The 22,436-nt window shown below is 35.9% G+C and overlaps 1 protein-coding gene across 1 annotated transcript in view; it reads left to right on the top strand.

Annotated features, from left to right (window-relative positions):
- galnt18b (UDP-N-acetyl-alpha-D-galactosamine:polypeptide N-acetylgalactosaminyltransferase 18b) overlaps positions 1-9,676 on the top strand; it is a 104,237-nt gene extending 94,561 nt beyond the window's left edge. Inside the window, exons 10-11 of the mRNA XM_026930872.3 lie at positions 2,439-2,603; positions 7,180-9,676. Coding sequence (XP_026786673.1) covers positions 2,439-2,603; positions 7,180-7,326 — 312 coding nt within the window. The 3' untranslated portion in view covers positions 7,327-9,676. The remainder of the gene's footprint in view (positions 1-2,438; positions 2,604-7,179) is intronic.
- Positions 9,677-22,436: the final 12,760 nt, after the last annotated feature.

Raw genomic sequence — 22,436 nt, 5'->3', positions numbered from 1 at the left:
AAGATGGATTTTATGTGCTAATGTTATTGGGAGTCACATTCAGACAAGCCACGTTTAAATTATTAGGGTCCATGTTATTTTAGTCTTTTCACTATCCTGACATGCTGCAGTAACATAGTTCAGCAATAAAAATGATCCTGTCCATCTACCTCTACTAAACAAACTAGCACTGTGTCTCACATTGCATATTTATGTGCTATTCTGGACAGTTATTGAGGACTAACACTAACAAGTTTTCCTAGTACAGTTAGTCTTTGAATTTTAGAAACCTCTCATGTCACGTCCAAACCTACGGAAAGCTCTGTTCCGTGTGCTAGCTGTCTGGATTTTATAGATTAGTAAATTCTTTCGAATACAAGGTCAAGTTTTTGATTTGAGACAAAGCTCATGACAGCAATCACGACGACGGCAGAAAATGAAACAGAGCGACTTAGTGTGTTCATTAAACATTTTACAGTTCGACTTGAAAACCTGGTGGACAGGGATGTTTTGTCTCTGACGTGACGTGAATGTGGCTTTTAAATCTTCTGGATGTACACAAGATGCAAAAGTGAGTGTGGGAATAATAATATCGCCAACATTACCGCTGCTTTTGAACACACACACAAAATCCTCCGCAAAGTATAAACCAGACCCCTCTGCTTTGCAGTGGGCCGTATCACTCCACCCCACTGTGGATTATTTTCCTATAACGTAGACTAGTGAGACACTGCAAGGAATATGAAGTCCCTTTCGTTCCACATACTTACAGTATATTACTGTTAAAATGACACAATAGTCCTATATTATAATTCTGGAATTTAAAAAATGTAAGGTAGTCAAGGCTTGGGGTTGCAGAAAATTCACAATGTCCTTTTGCCTAAAAAGTTTGGAACTGTTATTGCTAAAAAAAAAAGAAGAAAATAGACTGTATTTGCTGTGTAGTGAGCATAGCATGAAGGTTAAACTGTAATTCCAGATGTGCTTAATGTGATTCTCAGTTTATGCTGATTATTAGCATCACTACTTCTGAAATGTTTAACTCTAACTGTTTCTGAATTTCCACATCATTTCACATGAAGCGCTTCACACCACTGTGTTTCTGTTGTCGAGCTGAACGACGGTCGTTATTACGAGCTTCAGCTTTGCTCAAGCTTTATGTAACTATTAACACTTTGCAGTGTTTGTTTCTGTTTTTATGGCTCTCTGGTTCGCTGCTAAAACACAATCACAGGCAACTCTGCGTCTCTGGATGTGTTTATCAGTTAATGTGGCTTCTACTGGAGCGGAAAGTATAACAGTGATTTTTTTTCCCTCTTCGCTGGTGTAATTTTAGGACTGTGACAATGCAATCTCCGTTAGGATACACTCTCAGATCAGATCCTTTTTTTATTTACCGTGGCTCAGTGTTTTTCAGGCAGCCTCAGCTGTACAAACAAGGCTCAACTTTTTTTATCTTATCATTTAATGGTAGTAATATTTTTCTTTTTATTACTAATTTGAGATCTTGGAATTATAAGTTCTATCTGAATTGTTTAATGGGTTAATGTTATGTATACGCTGCTGAATATACTGTATGTGAGACGTTCTACACCAAGATATTGCTTAAACATATAAAAATATTATAATAATATTATAGTTTAAAGGAATAAATTAAATTGTATGTTTTGACTTTAATGAAGGCTAAAGTTTTATGCCTCAGTGTCTTAAAATCTTAAAATCAGAATTATCAGAATTATCACTTTACACTGTCATGATATATTAGTAATTATTTAATATCTTTAATAAAGGCAAATGTGTGTAATATTTCTCATTATTAGATTTTCATATTAAATATAATATTATAAAGTCTATTTCTGGAAATTGTTACTAATTCCAAGCTTGAAAATATTCAAGTTAGCGCTGCTTCTTTTTAGAAATAAATGCATGAAATACATGAACAAAAACTTATCTGCCAATAGAATAACAATTTTAAGTTTGAAATGAGTAAAAATGTCAGGAAATAGGCACCATATTCTTATCTTTGGTTTATAATAATTGCACAATAAAAAATTAGAAAATGTATCTAAATTATATATATTTTTAGTGGCTAAGAGCATTTTTGCAGCGTAATGTCTTGAATTATTATAACCCTATTTAATTGTTGTTAATAGTTTTCATTTTTCTTTAAATTTTACTTTACTTCTCCTCACATTTTGCATTTGCATTTCACTTTATTTATTTCTATATCTTCTGAATAAAAAAAAGTTCAAATTTTTATTTGATTTTATATTAAAATGTTTTGATTATTTATTTTATTTTTATTGCAATGTAAGTACAAAAAAGTCGTGTGAGATTAAATACATGTAAAATGCTATATATATATGTAAATAACCTCATTACTCCAGGAGTCTGCTTTATCGTATGCTCTGTCAGAAGCTCAGGTCTCAGGAGCGTGTTTCGTTGTCGTGTCGTTTCAGAACGTGTACTACAGCAGCACGCAGCAGCTCCACGTGGGCGTGCTCAGCCCCACCATCGACGACGACGACAACAAGTGCCTGGTGGACGTGAACGGGCGGCCGAGGCTGATCGAGTGCAGCTATGCCGCGGCCAAGCGCATGAAGCTGCACTGGCTTTTCACTCAGGTAACAACCCTCGTAAGAGACATTACACAACTATGAAGTAGCAGGGAGCTGAAAATGAGCATCGTGGGAGGAGTGTGTGGAACCTCTCAGAGCTAATCTAGAACCCTCATTAGAGCCTGTAGAGGGAAGCCTCCTACTACAGAAGCACTCACACATTCTTTAGCTTCAGTCAGCTGTGAACTGTAAGTACATCATAATGGCAGTTCAGTTCAGCTGTGAACTGTAAGTACGCTGTAATGGCTCCCCTTGTGCTTGGGCCCCGCAACATCACACCATAATAAAGTGCACTGCTAAAGTGAAGATGCCAAGCGGAGATGTAAGTAAAGCAGTTTATTATTTTATTTAGAAAAAAAAAAGACAGCGAAAATTCCTGTGACTTTCCATCTATGAGGCAGAGAAAAAGAAATAAGCTTGTAGAAATAAAACTAACAGAAGATAATGACTCCTAACACCTCTTAACACCGCTGATTGCACCATCTGCCACTAGCTAGATGAGGGAGTTGGTTTCTGTTGATTACCATCACGTTTTTTTTTTTTTTTTTTAACAGAAAATATGAAAAAATGATGGCACTTTTTCTTTTTTGGCTTTTCATTAATTAGTTTTGCATCAGTACAAAATTACAGTGTCCTGCTGATACTGTGTAAAACTGCAGAATCTTAAAAAAGTTATCATGACAGCTAAGCGGCTTATTCTTTAGAGCTAATCAAAGTATTGGTCTCTGGTGCACATACAAACACACACACACACACACACAGGAGTGGTGTTAGTATGGGTTCATTTTGTGTCTAAAGCATTGAACAAATTAGATCTACAAGCCAAATATTAAAAATATATATTTTTTAAAAAATCCAAAAATAGATGCTGCCTGTACAAATAATATGAAGTAAAATGTATGATCATTTTTTGTTGGTATTGTATTTATTTATTTATTTATTTATTTGCTTAAGAATTTTTGTCTGGATTAATATTTTTACTTCACTGTGTTTTCCTTTTTTCATCATGTGCATTGGATGAAAAGTTCATTGAAAGCTCAGACAACTTCTTACTGCCTATTTTATTTTGCAGATCTTAAAAAATTTTATACACACACACACACACACACACACATATATATAGACATATATATATATACATATATATGTATATATATATATATGTTAGAATATAGATAGATAGATAGATAGCCACACACTCACCATCCACTGTTTTAGGAACACGTATAAACTGACCCGCTCATTCAGTCAGACTTTCGATTCATTTTGTGCATTCTGAGATGCTTTTCTACTCGGTAATTTGAGTTACCGTTACCTTCCTATCGAACCAGTCTGACCCTTCTCCTCTGACCATCTCTCATCAGAAAGTGTTTACATCCACAGAAGCGCCGCTCGCTGACGTTTTTCACACCACTCTGTAAGTGTGAACTCTAGAAATTGTTGTGTGTGAAAATTCCAGGAGATCAGCAGTTTGTAAAATACTCAAACCAGCACCAACAACCACGTCACAGTCAAAGTCAGAGTTCACTGCCATTTTTTTGGGTTTTTTTGCAATTTATTTTTTTTATTCTGAGGTTTGATGTGAACATTAACTGAAGACCTGTATCAGTCTGATATATTGCTTTGCGCTGCTGCCACATGATTGGCTGATTGGACATTTGCGTGAATAGGTATGTGTAGAGGTGTTCCTAATAAAGTGATATAAAACGTGATTCATTTTGAATATGCAACTTTAGCATTAATTTACACTTTACACTTTTGTGCACAAATGGTGATGTCACAAGAGACAATAAAAATGCTAAATGCTAGGATGTTTTAAACCGTGTGTGAAGTGCTCGATATGGATACGTCATGGTCGCAGTGTTTAACTTGCTCTAAATCACGTGGAGACTCAGCCGTGAGTGTTTAGTGTCAGTGTTCACTGGAGCGCTAAAGAAAGCAATCGTACGTCACCGGTGCAATTTGTCTGAACGCTGTAATTCTAACACGCTTCTTCACACCCAGCATGTGCGCCGCAGGAAGCGCTGCGCTTTAGGTGATTGTGTCTGGTGTGAAGCGTCCACTGCAAATCAGAGTGAAATTACACTGAAATGAGGAATATTTCCCAGGCAAATAAACGTGTGTGAGTGTTTGAGTGTGTGTGTATGAGTGTGTGAGTGTTTGTAACAAGAGGAGAAGATTTTTGACACGTTTGGTTTTTTTTTTTGCTAAAATAGGACGACACCGAAAGGCAAAATTTCATGTTTAACAATTAATGAGCTCAACAGGAAATAAACAAACACACATTATCATATCATAGGAACCCTCTAGAAATGTAGCCTCAGGAAGTGTTAGGGTTTTTTGTTTCCCTTTTTTTTTAATCATTGTTGTCTTTTTTTTTTTAGGTTCGGTGAGGTTTCCTTTTTGTCGAAGACAAAATCCTTTGTTTGCATTTTATCCTGAAATCCCAAAACATCTGAATTTTTCTTTTCACTTTTGTAGCCCAGATTGATTCAGTCTGCTTAATGTTCTGATACATATTCGATGATTAGCAACAACTTACAGCAAGAAGTGATAAGCAGCTTTATCACCCAACACACAGAAACAGCAATTACATTGTTCAGTAACCTGAAGGCTAAACTGATTCGCTATGATTAAGAAGCGAGCAGCAGGAGGCCTTGTACTTCTTGATGGTAAAAAAATACAATTAATTAGCCTCGCATTGAACTTGAACAGCTAAATTATTATAACAAGAACACAGTCATTAATGAGCCGTTACACCAAACTGCTTACAGTATGCTTTTAGAATATATTAATGGCATTTGAATGCATTGTGTACTGAGGATGTGAGTTAAGTACAATTAATACAAAACCAAATAAAATGACATTTTGACCAAAATCAGAACAAAACCAAAAGTATTTTTCCAAGAAACTTTGTTTTTAAATCTGATGAAAACTCATGTTATGGATCATCCTTATATTATCTGAGAGTAATGAGATAATAAATTTTTATAATGAGATATATATATATATATATATATATGTGATGAGATGTAAATATTTGTAAATGTCATGTTGTATCAAGGTTTCAATAACCTTGAAAATTTCTTACAGGGTTTTGTGTTTATTTTTCATCAGATTTATTTACATTATTAATGATAGAGACAAAGATCACAGTATGTATATGTGAGCAGTAAGCTCCTTGGTTGCATGCTGTGATAGGAAAATAATCATCGGCCAGATGGTGTGATGAAGCAAAGTCATTGTAACCACCCTAATGTTGATTATTTTCCTACAGCAGCACGTCCAAAAGTGTTCTATTGCTTGTATACTACAACAATTATTATTATTATTATTATTATTACTTTTTTTTTTTTTTTGTACAATTTTTTTTACCCATTTATAGTTACATTAACTGTTGTGGAAGACTGTAGTCATTCCCTCACTTTATCTTGAAGTTGTTAGACAGAGAAACCCACAAAAAACCCACGACATTCTCCGTCCTGAACACTTTCCTTTGTAGTAAAAATTCAAGCTACAGCTTTACCTCTGACAGTTACAAAGCGCTGACACTGGAGACTCCTTCCATACATGTGAAATAAACATCTCCTTACAGAAAATGTTATCATATTAATTATATGATTATATATTTAAAAAAATATTTTATTATTAGTCTTATGATTAGCGTAAGTAATCAAAGCAGTGCTGCTATTCCGTATAACCGCATGCTTGTGTGTTATATTGCTTTTATACAACAGTTTTATTAATAAGAAATGAATATTGAGTAACTGACATTTCAGGCATTTCATTTGCATGTTGCCATGCCAACGCACAGACAGACTGACTGACAGCTCATAGTAAGTGTATAACGAACTGTTGCTTGAAATGAAATTTTACATAGCAAACACAGACAGGCAGAGTGATACACACTGTGAATTGTAGCAGTGCTGTCATACTAAACCCTCTTGGAACGAAGCTTGACCAATCAAATTAGCAATAATAACATCATAACATATTAGAACAAGTGCATTAATATAAACCATAAATATAAACCTGTGATTTGCCTGAACTACTGTCCTGTTAAAAAATTCATCAACACCTTCTAACCAATCAGAATCAAGAATGGAGAACATTGTTTAGTGAATATAACTGCAACGTTTAGTTTATTATTGGTATAAAATGAAATGGAGTGATGGAGTGGTCAGTAGCACACGCCGGTCAGCAGGTCTGAGATCAGTGCTCCAGGCTGCTAGGCTTCAGTTTGATGTCTGAGGCTTCACTGTTTCCTCAGGCATCAGGATCCCACGGAGGAAAACGGGCAGCGGATAAATGGACATGGAAATGAATTTGGTTTGCTCGATATGCCGTCTTGCCTCAAAACTTTCCTCAGCTCTCTTTTTCTCTGTGCTGTTTTGTGATTGCTGCCTCGGCCTCAGTGTCGTTTCGGTGTGAAGGGTGTTGGAAGTCACGCTCGCTGCAGCGTTTGTGATCCTGTAGCATGGACACATGCTGAGATTTTGAAATGAATCTGAAATGAAGTGGTGCAGTACCAAAGAATGGAGAGTGAAATAAGTTTTTTTCTCTCTCTCTTTTTTCCCCCCAGAGAGGCTCCATCCAAAACAGGAAGTCAAAGCGATGCCTTGAGCTTGTGGAGAGCAATGAAAGTGAGTTTGGCTTTGAGCTCACCGTCCAGAAATGCACCGGACAGAAATGGACTATCACGAGTGTACTGCCTGGAAGCACCTTGTAACAGGACGCTGAGAGAGTCGAGGACACTGGACAGCATCGAGAAATCTGGATAATGTCGAGGAGACCATGACACACCTGGATGTCTCTATTTGAACTTGACATCGTATGATAAATGTTAAACATTTTTATGCCTAGCTACTGTACATGTGCATACGGATCAGCCACGTCTGGCAGATTGGACAGTGGAATATAGGTACATTTATCTAATATTTTCTTATTATAAGATTATTATATAACAAATATGATATAGTTAAGCCTATTTATGGATATCGTTACTCATTTCAAGCTATTTATCAGTTATTATTATTCAAGCTATTTACCATTTACTATTTATTATTTATCAAGATGCACAAAAAATCGTATTTCATCTTCGATTTCGATCCAATTGCTATTCCTCTTTATTCGCTGTGACCAATGAGTGTAGAGAGGTTGTACCACATGACCTCATACACTTACCCGAATCATGGAGAGTCTAGAAAAAGAGAAAAAGGGGAAAAACAGTGTCAGAATGCCGAGTGAATTTTAAAATGACCCAAAAGCCCACTTGTAGTGAGAAGAGGAACAAATTAGTCCATAATATTATTATGATAATATGAAATCATGTGAAATATTAATGAGTCACTGAATCTTAAATTCCAAATAACTAAAACAAACAGTGATTAAATGTGTGAAATGGACAAACTGACCAGCGACCAGTAACACGTTATATGTAGGGCATGTTTACTAAAGACAGATTTTCACCTGTAAGTAAGTGATAAGTCTATTTAATAGTAGTGTGATCCATTGATTTGAAAGGTTACAAGTGAAATGAATTGAGGCAAAATTTGATTATTATTGGAAAAAGTCAAATACAAAATTTATTCAGATTCTCAATCTGATGTGGAAATAATTTAATAAGCTAGCAAGGTGATTTTCCCCATAACTCTGATACTTATATTCCTTCTGTACGCCCTCATTCACAGTTTAACAGTTCCCCAGATTCTGAACAAAGCTGGTCACATATCGACCAGAGGATACTAAATCGTATCGTATCGTCACAGATTCAGTGGTATGGTACAGTTGAGGTCAAAAGTTTACATCCCCCTTTCAGAATCCCCCCGGCTCTTAATGCATGGTTTTTCCTTCTGGAGCATCAGTGAGCGTTTGAACCTTCTGTAATAGTTGCATATGAGTCCCTCAGTTGTCCTCAGTGTGAAAAGATGGATCTCAAAATCATACAGTCATTGTTGGAAAGGGTTCAAATACACAAAAATGCTGGAAAACCAAAGAATTTGTGGGACCTGAAGGATTTTTCTGAAGAACAGCAGGCAGTTTAACTGTTCAGGACAAACAAGGGACTCATGAACAACTATCACTAAACAAAAAAACACAGCTGTGGATCATTCAGGTAACAACACAGTATTAAGAATCAAGGGGATGTAAACTTTTGAACAGGGTCATTTTTATAAATTCAACTATTATTTTCTCTTGTGGACTATATGTAAACATCTTTTATGTGAAATATCTTATTCAGGTCAACACTAAATAAACAATAACATGCATTTTGTATGATCCCTCTTATTTTGGTAAAATAATAAACATTTTGCAGATTCTGAAAGGGGGATGTAAACTTCTGACCTCAACTGTATCGTCAAATATCAAATCATCACCTTAAGAATGGAAATCGTATCGTATTATATGGAATCTGTCCTCTTATGCTATGTACATTAATACCATATTATCAGTTATTTTTGCTCAGGATTTCAGCGTTTGCAGAACAGATGTCATTCACAGATATCCACTAGGGAAATGGAGCTACAACACTCTGCATCAATCATGTACTAATTTATTAAACATACATATTATTCCCTACAAAATTGCTCATGATGTTAGTTCTAAGACAAAACATGCTGATTCCTGTTTCATCAAGCATGTCTAGAAATAGGCTTATACTGTATATTATATTTGTTATGAAAAAATCTAATGATAATGAGAAATATTGGATAAACCTGCCTTTATTACAGACATGAGATTTTGCAGTGGACGTTCCGCACTGTTCTATTTTGTGCAAGGTATAATTTGGATTTGTGTTGACTTGAAGGTTTTACCGGACTTGATGCGGCGATTTTTTTAACGCATTCAGTTCGTATTTGCTACCGTGTAGCAGGCTTTGGCAACGTTTCTTGCTGTATTTCTTTCCTTCTAGTGTCTCAGGTTCGTAGGTCGAGATTATTTTGGAATCGAGCTGTACGTTTTGGGGACATGCCAATACGTTGGAATATGTCTGGATACAAATCAACTATTTTATATCTTCATGTAAATCTCAGTATTTATACTATATGCCATTAAAAAGAACAGATGGTGAGCAAAGACATGGCACGTTTGTTTGTTTTTTTGCTTAGAGCATGATGCTAAGCTCTTGCTGTAATTAAAACTCCCGTGACAGTAATTGACAGCTGAGTAACATGTCAACCCTGTTGGATGCCAGTGTGATACATGCTGTTTCTCCGAGTGTCCTGTTATCCAGCAAGGTTAACTGCTAAGCATAGGTGTGTTAACATGGTCATAGTTTGTATATCAGGATACACACATCTTATACCACTGATAGGATAATATCAGGAAGTTGCAAGTTAAGAATCCTTACTTATCCAAAGAACCCTTTTTCTCAGAGTGGATGTATTAGCTGGGTAAGTGTCCATCCCTCCATCCATCCATTCTCTGTAAGGCTTATCCTACACAGGGTTGAGGGGAGCCTGGAGCCTATCCCAGGGGACTATTGCGGGGGCAGGGGACACCCTGGACAGGGTGCCATTCCATCACGGGGCACAATCGCACACACACACACACACACACATGCACTAGTGACAGTTTGGAAATGCCAGGCAGCTTTCAACGCATGTCTTTGGACTGGGGAAGGAAACTGGAGTACCTGGAGGAAACCCCTGGACCACGGGGAGAACACGCAAACTCCGTGCATGCCCCGGAGGCTAACCACTAAGCCACTGTGCCTCCTGCTAGGTAAGTGTATGGTACAAAATAATCAACATTTTTAATAATTATTTTCTTCAAATTTTGCTCGTTTAACTACCTAATTACAACCTCTCGTTAAATGTGTATAGAGACAAAGAAAAATAAAGCTTGGAAGGATGTAACTGAAATGATCAGGCCCTGCACGGAGTGGAGTGCACATAGCTAGTACAGTTAGCTAATCACACATCAGACCACATAACGTGGAAATCAAACTACTAACTTTCACACCGATTAGTGCATTATATAATTTGTTTTTAATATATATATATATATATATATATATATATATACATGGAAACAAAAAAGTTTCAGAAGTAAAAGAAAAGCTACGATGGATTCGGAAGTGAAAAAAAGAAGTTGCTACTGTATTATAAGTTAAAGAAAAGCTACTACAGTTTCATTAGTAAAAAAAAAACTACTACCATTTCAGAAGTAATGAAGCGTCACATGTTCCACAGTTTTATAAAGTTTCAGAATCTTAGCAGCTTGTTTGGATTTGCGTAATGATCTATTTTTTACGAGGCTGCATAATTTTGCATAGCAAACATCACACTTCATTTCCTTTTCTTCGCCTCCCCGCTTTAACTCACAGATGCCTTCTGATGCTTATTTATCTTCTGCCCTACAAAAAACGAAGCGTCTCATTTACAAACATGATTGTCAGTTAAAAATGCCGTCCTTGAATTTTTCATGATGTTGGTGTAAAGATGAAGGAGGCAGAGAGCAGACACGAGGTCAGCGGCTATGTGGAAATGATCTGTTTTAAAGAAGCCTTACAGGATCAATACTTCATTCAGCCATTCATCTTACCTCGCCCTTGAGAGAGAGAGAGAGAGAGAGAGAGAGAGAGAGAGAGAGTGTGTACATATATCTCGTGCTATTGCGTCACGCTAACCTGCATTGCGTTTTTCTAGAATTCTAAACATGTGCATAATCACATGATGCACATCTGTAATTTACATGTGGATTTTATTTTAGACACTTCGCGTTATGTTTCACATCTAGCGCACATTTTTTTCCACGTGTGATTGTTTCACGTGATTAATTTATGTTCACGTGATATTTTTCGCATGATTCATTTGTTTTCATATGATTCTTTACACTTGATTGATTTATTTCCATGTGATTTTTTTTCATGTTTAATTTTTTTCACATGATTTTTTCATGTGAATTTTTTACACATGATTATTTTTTTCATATGTGACTTTTTTACACGATTCATTTATTTTCATGGGATTCCTCACACTTGATTAATTTGATGTGTTTTTTTTCATATGATTCATTTCCAACACTAATTAATGGAGAGAATTTAGAAAGACATTGTTTTTACAGTAGTTAGGAACAGGATGACGTTGAAATTATCTTCTGTATATCTCAAGGTGCAACACCGTACATTAATCATGATATTTATCAATATTGACTGCAATGTTAAATTTTATTGCCAATGATTTATATACATTTGAATGGCTGCAGGTTTCATGGAGTGACCCGTATATGTTTTTCATTCTTACCCAGTTCATATTCACGTTCAGAGTCTCCGTATTGTTTGTTTTCATCATGTTGCATTTATTAATAAATCATCGATACCCCTGAAAACTCTGACGATTTTCACATGTGATTTTAATTATTCATTTATTTTCATTATTGTTATTTATTTTTCATTTATTTTCATGTGTTTTTCACAATTCAGTTTCTTATGTGATTTTTTTCCACGTGATTTTTTTTTTATGTGATTCATTTGTTTGACACGATTTTTACACGATTCGTTTATTTTCATTTGATTCTTTACAAATGATTCATTTATTTTCATGTGATTTTTTACACATGATTTATTTATATTCACATGCTTCTTTACATGAATCGTTTATTTTCATGTGATTCTTTACACATGATCCATTTATGTTCACGTGATATTTTTCATGTGATTCATTTATTTTGACGTGTTTTTTTTTTCAATGAATCATTTCATGTCATAAGTGTTGATTCAGTTATTTTCACAAGTTAATATGCAGGTTTTTATTGTCAGATGTGATTGCCTTCCACACGTGATCACATTGTTTATATCATGTCACGTGTTTACGTGTGCACTTTCAGAGAATAACGTGCTGAATGGACTTTCACATGTTTTCCACATGATCTCATATCACTCACATAATCACACGTGAAATGTGTGAATATTCCATATTCCACATGTGATGAATTTTTCCTCTTTATTTTATTAATAATCCTGCCTCATGCCTCACAGTTTACTTGTCTTTAGAGCATTTGTGATGGAAGAGGAGAGGAGAAGAGGAGAAGAGGATGAGAGACTGGAATGGCAGACTCTGCAGTCGTCATGCATTAGCCTGGTGTTTAAAACGCTTTAATTTCCTTGAAATAGCGATGCTTTTATGATTTGTGCTTTCAGTTTTTTTTCTTTTTTCCTCAGGAATCAGTGTGAGAAGAAAAAACGCCAGCAATAAGCTGGATAAAGTGCCTGTGTCTCTCTTCCGCCCCTATTTATATCTATTATTCAGGTGTCCCGAGGGGGAGCGACAATGAAAGAAAAGACACGCATACACACAGAGCACTGACACATCAGTAATAAAACACAAAAGAAGAAAAACCACCTAGGAGTCAATGCAAGTGATGAAGAACTGATAAAGCTCCTTGAATATATAGCCAACATCCTTGAGAATATCCACCTGAGTGAGTGATTTTAACAGGTTTTTCATCATAATATTCATAACAAATGTAACATTTAAGTTAATTCACTATGGCCTGTGAGATTTATTATAAATACAGTCATTACTCAGAGCCACAGGGAGGCCGAGCGGGGCAGCGGTGTTAATGGAGTTTCCCATCAAAAGCTAAGAGGAAAGGCCACTTCAGAATGCAAACTCTCTTTTTCCCCATAAGGGCTGTGTTATTATGTTTTCGAGATTAGATCACAAGTCCAGTCGCCTCGAAGACGATTCACTGCAGCGGATCCTCTGTCATGATGCCTCATACACACAGCTAAAAGTCAAACACACACCACACCATCATGTTAACAAACAGCACTGATGTTGAAACCAGGTTTCCATGGAAACATATTGATTAAATTATACTAAAAGGGTAACAACATTGCCTACAAAACTCTCTCTCTCTCTCTCTCTCTCTCTCGCTCTCTCTCTCTCTCTCTCGCTCTCTCTCTCTCTCTCTGTATGTGTGTATATATATATGGTACCACTGAATCTGCTACGATACAATAAAATATGTTTCGATTTGCAAGGCAATGATCCGATATTTGACAATACCACTGAATCTCATATGATATGCTACAATACAATTCCAATTTGCAAGGCAACAATTCAATTATTTGACAATACCACTGAATCTCATATGATACCATTTGATTAAAAAGGCAGTTATTTGATATTTGATGATATCACTGAATCTCCTATGATACTATTTGATTCTTAAAGCAATCATTCGATATCTGACGACACCAATGAATCTGCTATGATTCGATTCTTTGATGATACCACTGAATCTGATACAATACAATACAATTCCAAATCATTAGGAAATTATTCGATATGTGACAATACCAAAGAATCTTCTACAATCTGATTTCGATTCACAAGACGACAATTTGATGTTTGGCGATACCACTGAATCTGATGTGACACAATACGATATGATTATGATTTATAAGTAAATGATTCAACATTTGATGATACCACTGAATCTGCTACGATACAATTTTGATCCGTAAGGCGACAATTCGATATTTGACAACTTCACCAGATCTGATACAATACGATTTGATTTCATTTCATAAGGTGACGATTGATATTTGACTATACCACTGAACCAGATACAATATGATTCAATTATGATTTACTATCCTCCGATCCATATGTGACCAACTTTTTTTTTTAAGTATCAGAGTTACGAGTAAATCATCTTGCTACCTATTTTCCCCTTAGCTTAAAAATATTTTTTGATAATAATTGATTTATGATTGTTACCTCGATTCATTTCACCCATTGCCTTTTAAATTGATGCATTGATCCAAATCGTCCAATCCTTACACCCCTATCAGATAGTCCTGTTAGTGTTTGAGAGGATCTGGGCAGTGCTGTATGTTAACGATGTTCTGTATGGAGACGGCGACGAAGTATCAGGAAAAAAGGAAATGAATCTTCTTAATGTATCACACACAGCAGCACAACAACATTGATGCAGGGCTGCTTACTGAGTTTGTCAGTGCCTTGCTGATGTAATGATGATTTAGTAGATTTTAGGAAATGTTGAGTAAGATTTCATGAAACAGTTTCAGCCAGAATTAGACCAAGAAAAACTATCACTACTCATAATATTGTAAACTTTGTCCTGTTTGCGGTTATAAATGACAATGAGTCTTTTGAGAGCTGAAAGAATCAACTCTTATTGGTGATCTGAGACAAATGATCTGACTCACGAAAAAAAGAGGCATAATTTCCATCACTAACCCACAAACACACACACACACACAATGGAAAAATACCAAAACCTTTAACAACACAATAACCTCATGCCTTAAATCTAACACAAAACAGGAACTCCTGTAGTGCTTAACAGTAAGTGAGGGGTGTGCTGTTATAGCAAAATAATCAACTACAAACTACGGCAAAGTTGATTATTTTAATTATTTTCCTATACCAGCACATCCTAAAATGTTTTATTCCTCTTATACCACAGCAGTTTTCTTACAATTACAAGTTCGATTAATTAAAGAATGACACGTCATAATTTTTATTTATGAACTGTTCAATTTAACATCAAAGAAACAGGTTAGTTCCTGGTTTCATGTACGTTATAGCAGCTATAAACAGTCATTTCCTGAGCAGCTTCGGTGTGTGTGCAGCTGCCTAAAAAGCCCCTTTTTATACAACCGTCCAAAAACATTGGGGCATGTGTGCACCTGATTTACAGGAATTAAAGAGCTTTTACCTGCAGCTGCTTTAAAAATAAAAGGGCTTTAACATGGAGCCACAGTTTCTGTTGCTGAATCGCAAATATACGTTCTATTGGACACATTCTGCAGGGGCAACATTATTATATTACACCCTGTGTAGTGAGCATGTGTAGTGAGCATGTGTAGTGAGCATGTGTAGTGAGCACATGGGATTCACTGTTTCAGAAGCTCAAACAAACAAAAATCCTAATAAATCCCTCTTAGTGAAGATGGTGACTGGACAAAAATGACTAAAACCCCATTAAACAATAAAGTTTGAAACAATTATCACATTAACTCCTCGTGATTTTTCTTGTTTAAGAAAACGACTGAACGATATAAAGGTGTAGTGCGGGAATTTGCCAGCCCTCGTTTATGATAACACTAGCTGCTACCATTAGTGAGAGAGTAGCTTAAATGATATTCATTAAGATTATTCACAGAAAAGAGGTGTCCTGTATGTACGATGTAATACGTGTTAATACACGTCTTTACACCAGTTCATTACACTGAATTTCGCTCTTATCATCATCACTGAAGCTTCTCACATATTCACTTTCTTCTACTGTTTCTCCTCTTCACACATTTTCACTTCGGGCTAATCGAGCCACGCCTGCTTTTCCTTGGTGAAGTCTGCACACAGGTGATCAGGAACATAAAGACCACGTGTATCACCGTATCATATAGATCATATTTATCGACACACACACATGTGAGACGCAGATCCTCAGCAGGTGGTTGTATTTTCAGGAAGGTTTCTCAACCTAACGAATCAATTCTTTTTTTCTTTTTTACATTTTCCAAAACAAATCTTCAGGAAATTAGTCTTTTCGCATTATTAAATGTGAGAGCGAAGAAGAAAACCACGAGGTCAATATGACCCATTTTCTCGGTTAGTGCTCAAGTCAGCAGGAAAAGTTCACTTCATTACATTTTTAATAAAGGGACAGTGTGTGTGGGGAAAGATTAGGGATATTAAATGGAGCCAAATTCCACTCACTGTTTGTTTCTTTGTCCTTCATCAGTGACCCGAGTGCATCTCATCTTATCCCGTGTACAGATATTACAGTATGTAATAACACTGCAGATGTGATAATGCAAAACTAACTACTAATTTAGCTCCAGTTCTACTATTACATGTACATTTCATATGATATATGTGGAATAAAATACATGGATGTCTGCTGTTAGGAAAATAGGAAATTTTGCTGTTAGGAAAATAGGAAAATTATTAACGATGATGCGGTTTGATGAAGCAGAGTTGATTATTTTCCTATAACAGTACATTCTGAAGTGTTTTATTCCTCTTACATGACAGTAATTTGCTAACTATTTTTCCTTAACTAAAGAATGATCTATGTTTTACCCATTTAACAAGTTAGTTCTTGTTATTGCTTATGTTAAAGCAGCTATAAAACAGTTGTTCAATCACCAGGCAATCTTTTTTCTCTCTTTAAGTTAATGATAGCTTGTCATGTTACCAAGAAACCACAAAGCGTAAACTTTCCTGTTACAAAACGCTCACACCGGAGACTCCTTCCATAACTGAATTATAACCATCTCATCACAGAAAATTTCACCATATCAACAATGATAGGTTTTTCTTTGATAAATAACAAGATTTTTAATGCATTTACTCTGCTTAGGTCATATAGAATGACCATCTACACTGTAAAAATGCTGTAAATGCTGTTACAGTATTTATTTTACAGCACAATATTGTTTAAATATTTTACAGGATTGTACTGTAAAAGATGAGGAAATTAGAGCGGTGCACTGGTTTACTGTAAAATACCAGAAAATGCAATGCATAGTGGGATATCTAACGCTTCTGGCAGGGGTGAAAATGGTAAAAATTCTCTTTTACATGCTAGTAATAGCTTTGCTTGTTTATTCATTCAGTGGTCGAGGTGGTTGTGGTTTGAGTTACAGATCAGAAGGTTGTGTGTTCTAATCCCAGCATTGCCAAGCTGTCAGGGTTGAGTCTTGTGATTGAGATATAAAAGACTCTTAAACTTCAACTCAGCTGTATCCTGCATCAGCTAAATGAAGATTAGTAGTAGATTAGGTTTCTTTCTTTACACATATATAAAATTATATTTACAAGTATTTTACTTGCAAAATTTACAGTATATTACTGGAAGCATACAGAAATATATTGTAAAAATAACCTTATTTGTAAAGACAAATTATCTGTTACGGTACTTTACAAATAAATTTACAATATATATTATATGCATTTATACTGTAAATGTTATAAATAAATAATTTACAGTAAATATACAATAATTTACTGTAAATTGTAAACTCTGCTGCCAGTAAATTACTGCCAATTTTACAGTAAATCATTATAGTGTACAAGTCCCTGTGAATGAGCTGTTTCTATAAAAATGCTAACGTGTTTGTATGAGCGCATTAATATAAACCTGCGATTTGCAGCTGCACTACTGTCACTACTGCTATTATAGAAAATTAATCAACGCCTCCTGTCGTCTTTCTGTAAATAAAGGTATACTGTAAGACTTAACACGTTAAATGTGTTAAGGGATTAAGACTGCTTTATAAACAAAAGTACCATTAGCAGGGCTAATTAGTATAAATTTCATATGAGGCAGATTAACTGATAAACATGATTTTTAATGGTAAGAATCAGTAATGATGTAATGATGTTTTCAATGCAAACATTATCTTAGCAAGTACAAATATCTTAACACAAAATTCCAACTCATTTCTCTTTAATAGATGTTTTTAAACATATAGTATAGGATTATTAAGCCTATTTCTATATATTTTTGAAATGATCCTATTCTATTTCTAGAAAGAATCAAATGATCTGTCAATAGAATAATCAATTTTAAATAAATTAAGTAAATATGTCTAGAAATAGGCGTAAATAAGTTTTGTATTTGTTATGTAATAATCTCATAATGAGAAATATTAGATAAGATTTTCTTTATTCATGATATCTTCCCTACGATATCATTTCTACAGTTCTGGGATTGTTTTTTATGATCAACGTTAACAGAGCTGAAGTCAAAACCCTGTTCATCGTGAGCCTTAATGTGCAAAGTACTCATGTGTGACATAAAAAGGTCAAAACTGAATCTTACATGAGCTGGTGAACACGGTCGCCTTTCTGGAGAAGTTAAAATGACGCGTCAGGGTGTGGAAAAAACATCTCAGAGTCAGGCTCCGTCGCCATGGGAACGTGTGAAAATGTCCTCTAGGCTCAGAGACGACTGAATGAAGGTGATCTGAAGATTAATACTCGCTGAGAGTGAGGTTTAACTACGCCGCACTCTGGGATTTATCACCATGAACCTGCCAGGTGAATTGGATGAGAAGACATTAGTGTAGCTGAATTTTAAATAATAGATTAAAGAATAAAACAAAGCCACCGGCTCTTTTGTGACGCTTGTCAACGTTTGTGTCTCGGCTTCGAGAGGGTTTGGAGGTGAACTTCTGTGGACGAGGTGGATTTTCAATCCAGTTGTTGTATCTCTTCATATTGTAGCAGCACCACAAGCCCTGTTGAACTCTGGACTCTGATTGGTTCCAAGGTGTTGATTAATTTTCTATAACAGCAGCTCTGACAGAAGTGCAGCTGCACATCACAGGTTTATATTAATGCACTCAGTCTAATGCGTGAGGGAGACTCAAGAATGAAGGAAGATCCACATAACCAGATTAAAAACGTATAATTTGATATGTGTCATGAATGGGAGGGGGAAGCAGATGCAAATGCAGTTTATAGTTTTATTTAAGAGATTGGCAAACAAATCCAAAACAGTGTTCAACAACATAATCCAAAAACAGGCAAAGGTCAGTAAACAATAATGACACAAATCCAGAATTGCAAACGAGACACAAAACAAAGTCAAAACCAGGATAACAATGCACAGGAATAAAGGCTTGGTAAGTTCAGGTGAATGCACACTGAGTGTTACGTTACTAAGTGAAGGTGTGAGTGGAATCCTTAAATGCTGTGTGGACTTAACTGGGAACAGGTGTGTGATTAGAAGTCTGGTGACTGTAAGCAAGACAAAGTCTGTGTGTGTTGGAAAGTGTAGGCTGCTACTTCTTATGTTTACAGCAACTTATATTGTACTATTTGCACTATTGTCACTGGATTCACTTTCTAATAGAACTGTGGACTGGTCGGCGCTGCACTGGGACTTACTGCGCCCACTGTCTATCCCAGTAGTCATTGTACTGTCTTGTGCACTTTATGTATAAATTTATGTAGTCCCTTGTAGTTTTGTGTTGTTCTGTGCTTGTCTTATGTAGCACCTTGGTCCTGGAGAAACGTTGTTTCGTTTCACTATGTACTAACTGGCTGCATATGGTTGAAATGACAATAAACTCCACTTGACTTGACTTGACTTGAAGTGTAGTCCTTGGCGGCCATGTTTGTAGGCTGCGGTATGTTCTGGGAAACGGAGTTCCTTTTGACTCCGGTGTTGACCTGACAATATGGTGAAGCTTTCTGTAAGGAGACGTTTATTTAACCTTTATGGAAGGAGTCTCCAGTGTCAGTGTTTTGTAACAGTCAGACGTAAAGCTGAAACTTTAAGGTTTGTCAGCATCCTCAAGACAGACGCTTTCCATTTTCTCCATAACATGACAAGCTTTTTTCATCTTATTTAAGATGATTGCTTTTTTTTATGAGGGGCTACCACCAACACCATTCTTCGATGGACCATTGAAACACTGTTTTTTAGCTGTTTCACAAAGTAACATTCCATGAAGTATACAAACTGATACAAACTTCATGTTCTTGCCCAGTTCCTCATGTTCTCCTCACACAATGTTTTGATTTGTTACTTCCTGTTTACCATTAAGGCATGTTTTGGACTTTTTGCATGTCAGACCTGCGAAACTGAAACCATGTGTATAAAGAGGCCTAAAGTGAAAGTGGGCTGCATGCTCAAACCCAGATTTATACAAAGTAAGGAAATGTAATCAAACCCATCAGCTTTCTCACATCACACAAAAGCATGTTGGTGAACATTATCACTCTCGCTTTCTGTCAGGAGGGAGTAGGAGCTGCAATCCATCACCATTTTCATTTCCCTCCATGTTTTCTTAAGCACGTACCATGGAATAAATCTCAGAGGTGCACCATCATAAACACAACATTCATGTTGTTATTAAATTATAATTTATTACTTGGCCTATAGGGTTCGAGCCCAATCAATCCCGTTCATGTCATGCAGCAATGCTGTGGACTGGAATATTAATCATACTCGTGCTCCGGTGTAATTTAGCCATCATTGATCCCTCTTATAAGCTTGTTTGTTTTCATTAAGATCTGCCACATCTCTCTCTCTCTCCCTCTCTCTCTCTCACTCGCTGTGCTGCACAGGGTTAATGTGAGCTTTAACCAACTGGGACTGCACATTAATCTCACTTTCCCTAAAGCAGAAAATATCTCGACTACATTCAGACAGTTGCAGAAACTTTCCCCAAGGTCAACATTTCATCAGCTGGAGTTAATGGCTATCTATGAGTCACATCATGTCTGGCTCAAAAAAAAAAAAAAAAAAAAAAAAATACACACTGCATGAATAAATAAAACAGTATATGTCTGATGGTTTAGCATTAGAGCACATGCATGCTGTCAGGTTTGTTCGGTTTGAATACAGCTGTCAAAGCTCTACAAGAATAAATCATAGATTACCTGCAAGTAGATTTTTGGTCTCTGAGCACATCCAGCTCTGAGCCACCCTGTCACACCTGCTGTATTAATGTAATATCATCAAAATATCATAAAAAAATGTAAAAATGTAATATCATAAAAAAAGTATTGTAATATATATCCAATACTGACTCCTGCTTTCTATCAGCACATGTAATCATGCTTGAAAAGCTGCTTTCAGAGTTTTTTTTAACATTAAAAATTGCTGGCCAGAACACATTTGGTGCTAAAAAAAAAAAAATCAAAAACAAAAAAAATCTCACTCAACATGTATACTGTAACCATAACAATGCTCTTAGCAATCCTGACTAGTATCAGCTAACTATCTAGCCTAGCTTGCTAGATTAGATTTATCGTGATCAGTAATGATAGTGAAATAAAGAAAATAATGAAATAATGGCTGGTTTGATTCTGGTGACTGCAGGTTGCTTGCCTTCGCTGTAACTGTTGCTGTTTTTTTCACACTGTAACGAATGATGGAACCATTCCGATTGTACCAGCTAATTAGCTAGCTTATTTATTAGCAACAAAGATTAGATTGAATACTTGATATTTAGCCTAACTATGGTAATCGCACAAATCTCTTTCTAACAAGGCTCATTTTTCACCAGCACTCTGCACTCCATGTTTGTTTTTTATTGCTTGACTCCCATTTGCATCCTGATTGGTTAAAAAAAAAAAGTGCTTGACGCTTCCTGTAGGATTATGTGAAAAAAAAGGGTTTGTGGGTTGTGGGGGGAAAAAGACAAGTGTAGAAGCAGCCTAAATAAACCAATGCCAGAGACTTGCGCCTACAATCAGCTTGAGTTTGTGCGTCTTCTTGCATTTCAGTCTTGTGTAGTTCTTGTTAAGCCTGAACTTTCCTGTCCCTTTTTTGGTCTGATTATGTCAAGGCCTACTTACTTCCACATTTGTCCATTTCAGATATCTTGTTAAATCTAGTCTCCTAATGTTGTCTCTTGCTCCTTAGTTTAATTCGCTGTAGATTTTTTCATTAGCTTTAGTGCAAAAACAAATATATCAAGTGAAAGTATCTTAAACATAGTCTAATGTATTTAATATTTCTCATCATGGGATTATGATTGTAACTATGATAATGTGAAGCTTTAAACTGTCTCATTCTAATGACACATCATTTTGTTTCTTTCTAGAAATAAATGCTTGAAAATGAAAAGCGGAAAGATCTTCTGCCAGGAAATGTTCATCAATACTGTAGGACACAGGCAGTAACCCGAGCTCAGGATCGAACCGTGGACTCTGGAGCTGAGAGGTGGCAATGCTACCCACTGTACCTCCTTATAAATCTCCTGATATAAATCTCTTCAAATCTCCTTATATAAGATATTTTGTAACACTTTATTTGAAGGATGCCTTTATAACTGCATAAAGGTTTTATGCAACTTTTTCTTTTCACAGAAAAGAGACAAACAACCATCAGTTA

The sequence above is a fragment of the Pangasianodon hypophthalmus genome, chromosome 11, assembly GCF_027358585.1.
Source record: "Pangasianodon hypophthalmus isolate fPanHyp1 chromosome 11, fPanHyp1.pri, whole genome shotgun sequence".
Classification (NCBI taxonomy): Eukaryota; Metazoa; Chordata; class Actinopteri; order Siluriformes; family Pangasiidae; genus Pangasianodon; species Pangasianodon hypophthalmus.
The sequence above is the reverse complement of the archived record's forward strand: the minus strand, read 5'-3'. Positions and strand labels throughout refer to the sequence as shown.